Here is an 11170-nt window from a genome sequence, read left to right as displayed (position 1 = left end):
GATGGTAAAAGTCCAACTTAGAAAAGCAACTGAACCGAAAAAGCTGACTTTGCTACTCTCTTCCACGCCCATCGTCCGCATCTGTGAGGCCTCGCTCCTGCGCGACACTGTTACTTTTGCCTCCAACACGTCCAGGCATGGAGGGGTTTTACCGGTAAGCTCCTGGTGCAGAAGCCACCGCCAGGTCCCCAGACCACCCAGCCTCTTACTCAAGGGTCCCCTTCGCCTGTTTTCCCCAAAAGCTGAGGCGCGTTTCTCACAGGGTTTAAAGAAACGAGAAAGCTCACGCCAGCTTGCGCGGCGGGAACATCCCTCGAGCGGCGGCCGCCGCGGAGCGACGTCCGCGGGTTGAGGAGAGTCTGCGGACGGTAGGAAGGGCGTTGTCGAACACGAAGACAGGCGTTAACGGGACAGCGTCGCGTTTGGACACGCGGCGGCCTTGCCGCTGCCGCGACGCACCTCACCAAGCAGGCGCCTCCGAAGGCCACGGGTGCCCTCATGGCCGTCTGTCCCAGGCGAGCAGCACCTGAGGCGGCGAGGGACAGGGCTCCTGCTCGCCCCGGGCTGCTCCCTCCTGGGAGCCGCCTGAGGACGAAGAGGTAAAAAAAAAAAAAAAAAAAACGTCAGGGAACCAGGGGCCGCGGTCAGAAAGCGAGCCCTGCTTTTGGGGGGACGCCCCGGCCCTGCGGCCGGGGGCTGAGGCGACCGAGGCGGCCGTCGGCTTTCCCGCCTCCGGGGTTTCCCCCCCCGCCGGGCCGCGGGGCGGCGCTCCGCCACCCCTGCCCCGCGGCGGGCCGGGCCGGGCCGGGCCGGGCGAAGCCAAGCCGGGCCGGGCCGGGCGGGGCCGTCCCCGCCCCTCACCGCCGCGCCGCAGCCGCCTGAGGCGAGGCGAGCCCGCCAGTGTGAGAGGAACCGTCGCCGCCACCGCGCCTCCCGCCCAGCCCAGCGAGGCACGGCAGAGCGAGCCCCCCCCCCCTCCCCACCACCGCACCGCCCGGGCGACGAGAACCAGCCATGGGTAAGCCAGCCGGGCTGCGGCGCAGCCCTCGTACCCTCCGGGGCCGCGGCTGCGGGGAGGGAGGGCAGGTGCGGGGCAGCCCCGGGGGGTCGCGGCGGCCCCGGCCCCGGTCCGGCCTCTTCCAGCGCGGCGTGGCTGTGGCGGGGAGGGGGGAGAGCAGCGGCACCTCGGCGGCCGCAGAGCGCTCCCTCCCTTCAGGAACCGGATTATTTGCTACTGAGACTTACTACTACGGGGTCCTGGGGCTCTAGTTTCTGGGCGGCGGTTGTACGCAGCCGGCCCGGAGCGTGTCTTTGCTCCCCCCCCGCCTCCCCCGGTGAAGCCGGGGGGCTGAGCCCGGGGCGGCCGCGGGGTCCCGTCCCCGCGTCCCGGTGGGGGCTCGGGGCCGGCGCCCGGAGCGACTCGGGTTTGAGGAAGGGGGGGGCCCCCGGTCAGCCCCTTTGCGCCAAAGACGGGTGTCCGGGGGGGGGGTGAAGAGGGGTCCGGGGGGGAGAGCGGAGGTGCCCGGTGGAGGCGGGAGGTGTCGGGTTCGAGGGGAGGGTTAGTCGCCCGCGTGGGTCGCTCGGTAGTCACCGCACGCGTTCAGCCTTCGGGGCCTTTTAGCCCGGGCTGCTTTCCTGCGAGCTTTGCTTTCAGCCAACAATGGACCCGCATGAATTAAGCAGTAATGAAAGTTATGAGGTTTGGGGGGGGGGGGGGGAAGGGAGGGGGAAAAAAAAAAAAAAAAAGATAGAAAAATACAGCCGTATCTGTGGTCCGGCTTGCCAGTGGCGTGTTACTGCTTGGAGGCTGCAGCTGCTAAAGCAGAGCTATCGGTGCGTGCCCGTGTGTTAATATGCACATGCTGATGCTAGCACTGTCTCTGGTTTTAATTAAGAAGGAGAGGAAAAAAAAAAGAATTAATTACTCAGCCAAAGCCAGAGGAAGCTGACAGAATTCCTATGGTTGCTACTTTGTTAAATTAATTCGCATCACCTAATTCCTTAATTTCTAAATGCTTATTAACTGGTTGGTTCCCTAGCTTAGTGAAGATCAGGCTCCTGTAGTATTACGGTCTTTTTACTAAGCTTTTTTTGAAGTTCCCAACACCCCTTTCAAGGCACGTTAAAAGTATGGATTCCTACTGCCTCTGCACGCTGAAGGCTGGAACAAACTGGCTGTATTACCGGCACCGTTTTTTTTGCGTGCATATTCTGATACTCCCTCTTTGGACTGTGCTTTCCCTATGTGAACTTCTGATATTAAATGAAACTGTGACGTTGACACCCTCTCCCATGTCTACATTTTGGTATCCTCCTCTTAACATACACTTTACTGCCATGGATTGATGTCAAATAAATCTTGGAATGGGGATGGAAGAGGGAAGGAGAGAAAGGCATGTTTTCCAGTATCTTATTAAGAGAAGTGTATCTTTGGATTGCAACATCTTCTTTGGGGGGGGGGGATAAAGTTTATTAGATAACGTGTGTAAAATCATTTTTAAGTGTCTTTGCTGCTAAGTCTAGGGAGTTGATTTCCTTCAGTAAATTAAGTTGCTAGGTGTTTGAAATCAAAAAGTTGTTTGAAATCTTTGTGGGTGATTCATCTTGAGGAGAAGCAAATCTTTATTTTAGTCCTACAAATCTTGGAAAAACACTAAAGTTAGTCTCACAAGTTGTGGGTCTGCAACAGTGTGTGAAATGTGTGTTTTACGTCCGTATAGAATGTCTTGTCCTAAATGTAATAGTTGGGAAAAGGGGAGTGGAGAGAAGAAAATGTTTCTTGAGTGTTTTGCTAATAAAGATGATGATAGCACAAAACTCCAAGGTCTGTTGGCTGCTTTGCTTAGAAGCATTGTTTGGATGATCAAGCCGTGCCTGACTGGGTAATGGCGGCATGGTCAGTCAGGAGAGGGAACTTCTAGCACCAATTTCAGATGAAATACTTCAAAAAGAAGTCACAGAAAGGAGCTTTTGTCAGCTGGGGATCCAGTCCCTCATGAATACGACGTTTTGTTTCTGCCATTGCGCAACTGTTGCCTTGGCGTTAGGTAGGCTGAGGCTGATGTGACCGTCTGACCAGGACTTGTTTGGAGCCCTGGTGCTGTATTGAGCTTCCTGATCAGTGGCAAGGATGTATTTGACTGGTTCTCATTAGGACTATTTGAGTTGTCCTTGCTCACACAAAGCTTTTGCGTAGGACTGGCCTGCTGAGGCTGTTGGTTATTTTTTTGTTTTTATTTTCTTTTTTTTCTTTCCGGAGGTGCTGAGAGCCCACCACGGCCATTGATGTTCATCGGTCTTTTGTCCCTGTCAGTGATTCTGAAAGTCGGGCATGTTGTGCTCAAACACCAGTGAGGGTTTGTGTCGGCTGGAGGGTCATCAATAATAACCAGTTCAGTGCCTGGTGCAACTGGTGTGAGAAGACCCACCCGTTGGCGTCTTGCCTCGTGGCTCACACTCTCCCAAACGTAGCGTCTTGTCTAGGAGGTGGGGAGGGGGCTGTTATTTTACAGAGTGGAACAAAAAATGGGAAAGGTTTTTGTTTCTAAAAGTTTGAAAAGCCTGATAGAGTGTCATCTCTTGGGAACTGTGTGTTTTCATAATTTTACACCTTTTCTTCTTTGTATTCCCCTAACTGTTGCTTACAAATAAGAAAAGCGATTGGAGCGGAGTGGGTCCGTGTATTATGTTTTGTTTGGTTGTTTTTTTAAAAAAGTGGTACTGAGGAGAACACTGTGCACAAACAGGGGGCGAAATGATGCCCATCTTCACATGGGTTTGCGTCCCGTCTCCCTGCGGTCCCTGTGCAGGAACTGCTGCCTCGCAGAACCTGCAAACCCAGGAGTCTCCAGGGCATCACGCTGTGCCGCCCTGGGCCATTCCCTGTCCTTCATGCCTTCTGCAGCACATCCAGCTCCCCCACCAGTACTTGCTCCTGCATCCCAGAGCAAACCATCCCTTCCTCGTAGCCAGTAACCTCAGGAGTTCCACCTTAGGGGCTTCTACCACCTATAGAAATGGTCCTCACTTTTATGTGAAATGTGTCCAAAGTAGTTTCAAATATTCCCTAAACCAGGCTTTCATCATAGAAGCAGCTGGGGGCAAATCCTGAAAGAGAATCAGTCCTCTTTCTTTCTATTCAGCTATACACTTTGTTCAGGCGGGAGCTGAAATCTTTTGTGTGTCACAGTAATAGTAAAATCCGATTAGCATCCGTCATCAAGGGTGGCTGGATTTCAATTGCTAAGTGGTGTAGTCCATATTATGTTAGATCTTGCACCTCTTAAATATATTTAACCTTGTTCCTGTAAGAAAAGAAACTAATATTAAGTTTATCTTCTCTTAAAACCTGTGAAATACAAAATTTTATACTGTTTCCCTCCCTCTCTCTCCACACCACCTGCTTAGGCTATTAAAAAGTATTTAATTTTGCCTTCTCACTGTAATCCTTCTTGTCTGAGAAGGAGGCGGAGGAGAAAATGTTGTGCATTTCAGATATTTCCCAGTATCCTAAACAATTTGTGGTTTTACCACATTTACAGATTCTCCCTCTTGCTCTCTTTCTAAATGTCTGGTTCAGTAATATAGGAAATCTGCTGTCCCTTGTGTGAATTATGGTATGTCTGATAGATCTTGAAATGTTACATTTCGGAAGAACATACTGGATTATAGATTATATCCCTGGGAGGACTGAGCTCTGGCAGTGCCCGATTATCTGTCTTTTTCAGAGTATTTTTGTAATTTCTTAAACCAATTGAAATCTGCAGGTCACTTTCAGCGTTTAAAGGACTTTATTTTTCTCAAGCCAGATCTCATTTTTTAAAGTTTGCTTCCATGTGTTGTTATTCCAGCAGTAGTCGTGTTGTAAGCATTGGGGTTTTTTATATGGTATTTTTTCTATAGCCTTTGTTTTTCAAGATTATTGCTATCCAATCACAGAATGGTTTGGGTTGGAAGGGTCCTTTGAAGGTTATCTGGTCCACCCACCCCTGCCATGGGCAAGGACATCTTCTCCCTTGCTCAAAGCCCTGTCCAGTGTGACCTTGAACACTTCCAGGGATGGAGCGTCTAGGGATGGGGCATCTACAACTTCTCTGAGCAATATTTAGTAATACCTAAAGTCACTACTCTAAAAAATAAGTCCAGAGTCCGTTTCGGGATAAGGTTAAAATAAAAGAAACCCCGTGAAGTCTGCTTCTTGGTATCTTTTTTATTCTTCGTGCAGCGGCATCGTGTCGTCCCTGAGTGGGTGTGCATTCTTGTAGCAGGGATTTTGTTTTCCCTGAGATATACAGCTGGTGCAGCCAGATGCAGAACCACTGCACATATTGTACTTCCACTGATGGTATTTGGACATAAATGCATTGTTATCTTTCTAGAAGCGCAAGCGCGTTGCATCTGGTGAAATTTCACTGGGGTAAAGCATTTGCGGAGGGAGCTGCTGTGGGTTGTTCCGTTACCACGCTCCCCACGATGGCTGTTCTTCCCACCGAAAGCTCCTGGATTTCTCTTCTTTTTGGCCTCCCCCACGTGCACCCCTGCTGCGTGTGCCCTTCACCCCTCAGACACACACGCGTATACCGGTCCCCAGCACCTGCCCGGGCTGCGCATCTCCCTGCTCCTCCATGCAGCTCCTTGGGCTGTTCCTGCTGGGGGACGGAGAGCCCGCACGGAGCCGTGGGAGCTGCCTTCCCACGAGTTGCTCAGGTCCACCTGCAAAAAATTTGAACCCTTGGTGGCACCATGGTGTTAACGCTGCGGAGGACGTATGTATTTGCTTCTAGTGTACTTTTAACGTAGGTGCTTTTTACCCTGGAGCGTGGGGTGGAGGCTTGCTCCCGATGGAGCGTGTGGCATCTTGGCAGGGTGCCGGTCTGGTGGGGTGTGTGGTGGCACGTTTGGGGGGTTGTTCTCCAGAGTTCACCTCGGCATGCTTGTGGCTGGATTGTTTTGAGCTGTCCAGGGAAATCAAAATCCTTTCTGTTCTCCTGACTGGTTCTTTAAAATCTGTTCGAGTGCGAGTGCCTCTGGGTTTGAGTTGTCGTGAGCAAATGTAAGGAAAGGTAGTTTAGTCTCCATGTGGGAGGGACATCAAAGGTGGTTGTATTAAAGTAATATGGGTCTCAGCTGAGCCTGCGAGGCTCTGTACAGATGCAGAAGCCTGCACTGTAAGGGTTACTGCATCAATACCCACAATGGGCAAAGGATGGAACAGAGCCATGGTGGCTCTTGTCCATCGCATCCATCTTGTAAGGTGGCTTCTTCCAGGTCATGAGCAACGTAGCCTGTAGCCTGGAGGAGGCAAGCTCAGCGTGACAGTACTGAGGGAGGAATCCACATCTCCTATCCTCTCCCAACTTTTCTTCTGCAGGCAGGCATGAACCTCTGACAGCTGGGGTGCCGGGATGGCTGTGCCTATCAAAATTCCTCATCACCCCTCCCCTGTAAACACAGGGAACAGTAGAGGAGATTTTACCATGCAGTATAACAAATAGATAGCATCGTATGTATGTACCACTTAGTCCTCAGCTGTTTGTTACTTTCTATTGCTGCTCTGTCTTGGTGCTTTGGCAGTCTCCCTCCCCATAATTATTTGTCTCTTGGGTTTTAGGCTCAAAAGCTTGCATGCGGAGTTGTGGCTTGGGAAACATTTACAAGCAACACAGAGAACTATGAGAATTCGACATCTTTTGTTCTCCCTGGTTTGGGAGCTGTTTGACTAGCAGCAATTTCAAAATGTGAATGGAGCTTATGTTTCATTAATAGAAAGATGTGCCTGATGCAGAGCTATCGCGTGGTACAAAGCTCGGTGCTTTGCTGTGCGTCAGTTTTGTGTGTGTTCGTTTTATGCTTTGATACTTCAGTGTGTGTGACACTTGAAGTGTTAGCCTAAAGTTATACATACAGAAAACGACTTTCAGGATTGTGTTTGTACTTAGTGTTTAGGGGTTGGTTTTTTTTTTGCCTGGGGCCAAGAATGTTGAAAAGGACTGTGGTTCAAAGATAGCTGGGACCAGGGTCATGAAGAAGACTGGACTTCTTGAAGTTAGGAACTGATTTGGAGTATCCATCATAAGATAAAGCCTTCATAATTTTGTGGGTTTTTTTAAACTGTTTTATTAAGAACAATCATTGTGTATTGCAGCCTAAAACTCTGTCTTTGTATGCTTCCTTCAATGCCAATGAAAATATAAGAATTGTCCCGGTCTAAATTGGAGAGCGGGATTGCACTGAAGGCAAACAAGGCAAAATTTGCTCCGTTAGTGGCTCGGGAGTAAGGAAGCAGTAAGGAAGCAGCTGGCTTGCCTTCCAGGTGCTGGTTTGTGGGCTGGCAGGCAGAAAGGACACCTTGTGTTAACAATGCAGCCGGTCTGGAGATCCAAAAACCAGAGTAAATGGTGGGAGTTCGGCCAGGAGAGGATTACGTTTTGAGAAGTGCGCTGGTTTTTTTTAACATTGGAAACGTACATCTGGGCTTATTGGCAGTTTTGCTGAGCTGGAGCCGTGGAGCCTGCCGCTGATGGCTAACGGAGGAGGAATCCGACTCCCTCGTGTTGCCAGCAAGGCACAGCTAACTGGGACTCTCCGATGTCTGGTTTTCGCTTTGCCTTTTAGTCTACGTTTTTGTCAGCTTGCATGCTAGAAAATTCACTGAGTCTTTTCAGTCCTAAGGCTGAGTGTGCATGGGTGAAACTGCTGGGTGAAGGTGAGCGTTGGTTGCCTGCACCCTTCGTGAGCCCGCTCAGGAGAGTGGCTCCTGTTGTGTCTTAGTATCTCTTCAGGAGAGATTTCCCGCTGGTCTTTTTTTTAAAATCTTGGGGCTTATATGTGTTTTGCTTTCTGGTGGGACAGAAGTGTTTCATGACATAAGAGAGTGCTTTCATCGACTGAAGACATCTTTTTAAAGCTTCTTAAGTCTAGGTTCTGGGAACCTCTGTCAGGATTTGCGGGAATGAAGTCCTGGGCATGCACTGGGCTGACAAATGCCATACAAGTCTGAATTAGTGCGGAGCTCTGGCTGGATCTGAAGTACTTTTTCCTAACTTCTCTACTTAAAGTAGTTGTAATTTTCTTGTTGGTTGTGTTTTCTGTATCTTGATTTTGGGGTAGGTTTTTGTAAGGAATAACTTTTCAAAGGTGTTAAATGATTGCTGTTTGTGTGTAACCTTACACTTCTGTTACCAAAACTGTGTTAATGTGTCATGCACTTTCCCAAACAAAAGTATAAAATGAGTTGTTGTATTTGTTAGGCACGCAGCTGAAAATAAGTTTGCCCCATGAAGCTTCCCTTGTGGGAAATTAAACGCTTTTCTTGAGCTGCTTAGGCATGTATTACAAAAAAAAAAAAAAAAAGTCAGGAGGAGAGAGAGATGACTAGTGGGAATATTTGGAGCTGAAAACTGCTGGAGCAGATCCCTGTGCTTGCACCAAAACATCTGTCAAGAGCTAATGACTTGCAAGGTGTAACGAACAATAACACTTCATGCAACATCTGCTTAGGTTCTGTGTTGGGCGCTGGTACAAAAGCCTTGAAATCTCTGAGATATTTGTCATACCATGTCAGGGGAATATAACAGAATCTAGTGCATCATCTATTATTGCCTGCTCCCCAGCCAGTGAAGTTATTAGGTACTAAGGCTGATAACTCTTTCGCTGAGCCAGAGTTTTACGTAAGCAAATACAAGGAGTGCAATGCAGAGGGGGCTTGGCTATGTGTGACTGATGTAGCCCGTGTTAAGTCATTATTTCCCTCATGCAGTGTATACCTTCACTTCATAGATGTTTCTCCCATCCTGTGCTGAAATTGAAGTGGTAATTTCTCATGGTTGATAATTGTCTGATGAAAATCCTCCATTTCAGATAATGCGTGGAAACTTAAAGAAATAATGACATGGAATGAAAAATAGCCAGTTAAGTAATTTTGCTTTTTATAGCCTGTAATTTTAGTCCCTCCCTTTAAATTATTTTTAAACAGTTTGAAAATACCTGTTATTCTCCTCAAACTTGAGCTATGAGTGGCATATAATAGGTACTTAATCCTTAACCTCCTCCTGAAATTCCTTGAGGTTTTTCATCTTATTGGCTACTAATATACTTGCAATGCTGTGTTTGAGAAACTGTTGTTATCTACCACCTATTAAATTCCTCTTATTCCTCAGTGGAAACCTCAGGGAGGCAGAAAAAAACCAGGAAGGAGTAAAAAAACCTCTTGAAAATGCTAATTTAAGGTAGCCATGGCAGATTGAAGGTAAGTATTTGGGGAGTGGGTGGAACTGAAACAAAACACAAATGGGGTAGCAGCATGAGTCAAGACTCAAATGATTTTAGCCTTAAACACTCTGCAGATTTCATTAGAATGATTTTATTTTCCTGTAAAACTTTATTTCTGGATTTTCTTACGTTTCCCATGGCTGTCGTCATTGAAACTGCTGACTGTTTTCCCCATTACGGTCAGCTCCCCAGCACACCCCGGCACGGTTTAGGCTCTTTTCATCATCCTCGCGGAGAGGAACTGCTGGACCTCATGGTCGAACCTTGTCCTTTCCTCCCTCTAGGCTGTTTTCTACCAGGTTTTGTGGGCAGGGGATGCATGGGGGTAGATAGTTCCCTGCCCCCCCTTATTCCTGTTGGCATTGGATCCTCCATTGAAGGTTTTCTCCCCAAAATGGTGGCTGAGAGCGCTTGCAGGTTTTGTGTGCGTGTGATTCACGTGTGGTACAGGAGCATGGCTGTGACACCATCCGATGGTGCACTGGGCATGTGCAGGTGTGTTTTCCATGGACAATGTCTATCTGTGATAGCTGCTAGCTTTTATCTGTTTCAAAGTGAGTGGTGTACCCCTCCTAGAGATAAAAAACAGTGGGGACATTGGGAGAAACAGCTTTAAAATAAACAAAGTCAGGAGACACTTTCTTAAAGCAAAGTGCTTTACTGGAGGGAAGTTGGAGGCTTGGCTTTCTGTTCCCACAGTAACAGAAGGGCATGGCACACGTGGAATATTAAATGTTGTTGCCAAGGCTAATGGGAATGTCCCAGCTGCTGTTAAAACCTCACATATAAATGTGTTAATTACCGCACACTGAATCTTTTTTGTTGTTCTTATAAGAACATGCAAAGAAAAAAATTCAGGAAAATATCAACGTAGTTACAGTCAGCGCTAGCTACTTCTTCCCCTTACAAAATGCATTTAGTTGATGAAACTATTTTGTTTCATGCTTGATTAGTTGATTTTAGATAGCATTGCTATTTTTTGTATGTAGAGGTACTTGCCAAATTGTTCAGTATGCTGGCTGTAGGATGGCAATCTACTTTCTGAAGTTCACCTACCCTCTTGGAAAGAATTCTGTTCAAATGGGTTAGAGAATTAAGAATATTCCTTGTTTGCAACACGGTTGTTAGAGTTGTACTGAAGGATGAGAATGGAAACAATACCTGAGTTTCTGTTAAAAAAACAAAGAAACCCCACCAGCTACTTGAAAAGGTGGTATCTCTCTTCATCAGTTATTCCTCTGGCATGCTAAATGGGTCCCTGTGCAGGACTCCTGAGGAGAGTCTTCTATGAACTTCTTAAGATGAGACAGAAGGGGAGAAGCAGTTATCCAGCCAAAATGTGAGTTTCCAAAGCATTCCTTTCTCTTTCCTGTGGTATAAGGCAGGTTTATGGATTCAAAAAATGCCATCATGTTTGCTTAAGTTCTCATCTACTGTAATCCTTCTTAAAATACTTGATCCTTAACCCTTTGTTTTTTAAGGAAGAGGATGCTAGGTTTAGTAGGAGGGAAGCATGCCTTTTTCCTTCCATATGCGTTAGCGAGCGTGACTGCTGTGCCCACTTCCCACATGGGCAGTAGTCTGTCTTCTTCTGCATGTGTGAAACGTCCCTTATGTTAGCTCCTGTACCTTGTAAATAAAGTAAGTGTTTTCTGTTGCCTTACTCAGAAAATATGTCAAGCTTTTCGCTGCATATGCTTCGTTGCTCCGACACTTGTGCTTTGCATTTGCATCTGGTTATTAGATCTCTGTGGAGAGAGATTTCTTCTCCTTACCCAGGTTTAAAGGCAGGAGAGAAATTGTAGAATCATAGAATGGTTTGGGTTGGAAGGGACCTTAAAGATGACCTGGTTCCAACCCCCCTGCCATGGGCAGGGACACCTTCAACTAGACCAGGTTG

The 11170-nt window shown here is 47.8% G+C and overlaps 1 protein-coding gene across 1 annotated transcript in view; it reads left to right on the top strand.

Annotated features, from left to right (window-relative positions):
- Positions 1-790: 790 nt before the first annotated feature.
- GPM6B (glycoprotein M6B) overlaps positions 791-11170 on the top strand; it is a 113034-nt gene continuing 102654 nt past the window's right edge. The window contains exon 1 of the mRNA XM_049834188.1: positions 791-1018. Coding sequence (XP_049690145.1) covers positions 1015-1018 — 4 coding nt within the window. The 5' untranslated portion in view covers positions 791-1014. The remainder of the gene's footprint in view (positions 1019-11170) is intronic.

The sequence above is a fragment of the Accipiter gentilis genome, chromosome 31 (assembly GCF_929443795.1).
Source record: "Accipiter gentilis chromosome 31, bAccGen1.1, whole genome shotgun sequence".
Taxonomy (NCBI): Eukaryota; Metazoa; Chordata; class Aves; order Accipitriformes; family Accipitridae; genus Astur; species Astur gentilis.
This window is presented reverse-complemented; position numbering and strand designations above follow the sequence as displayed.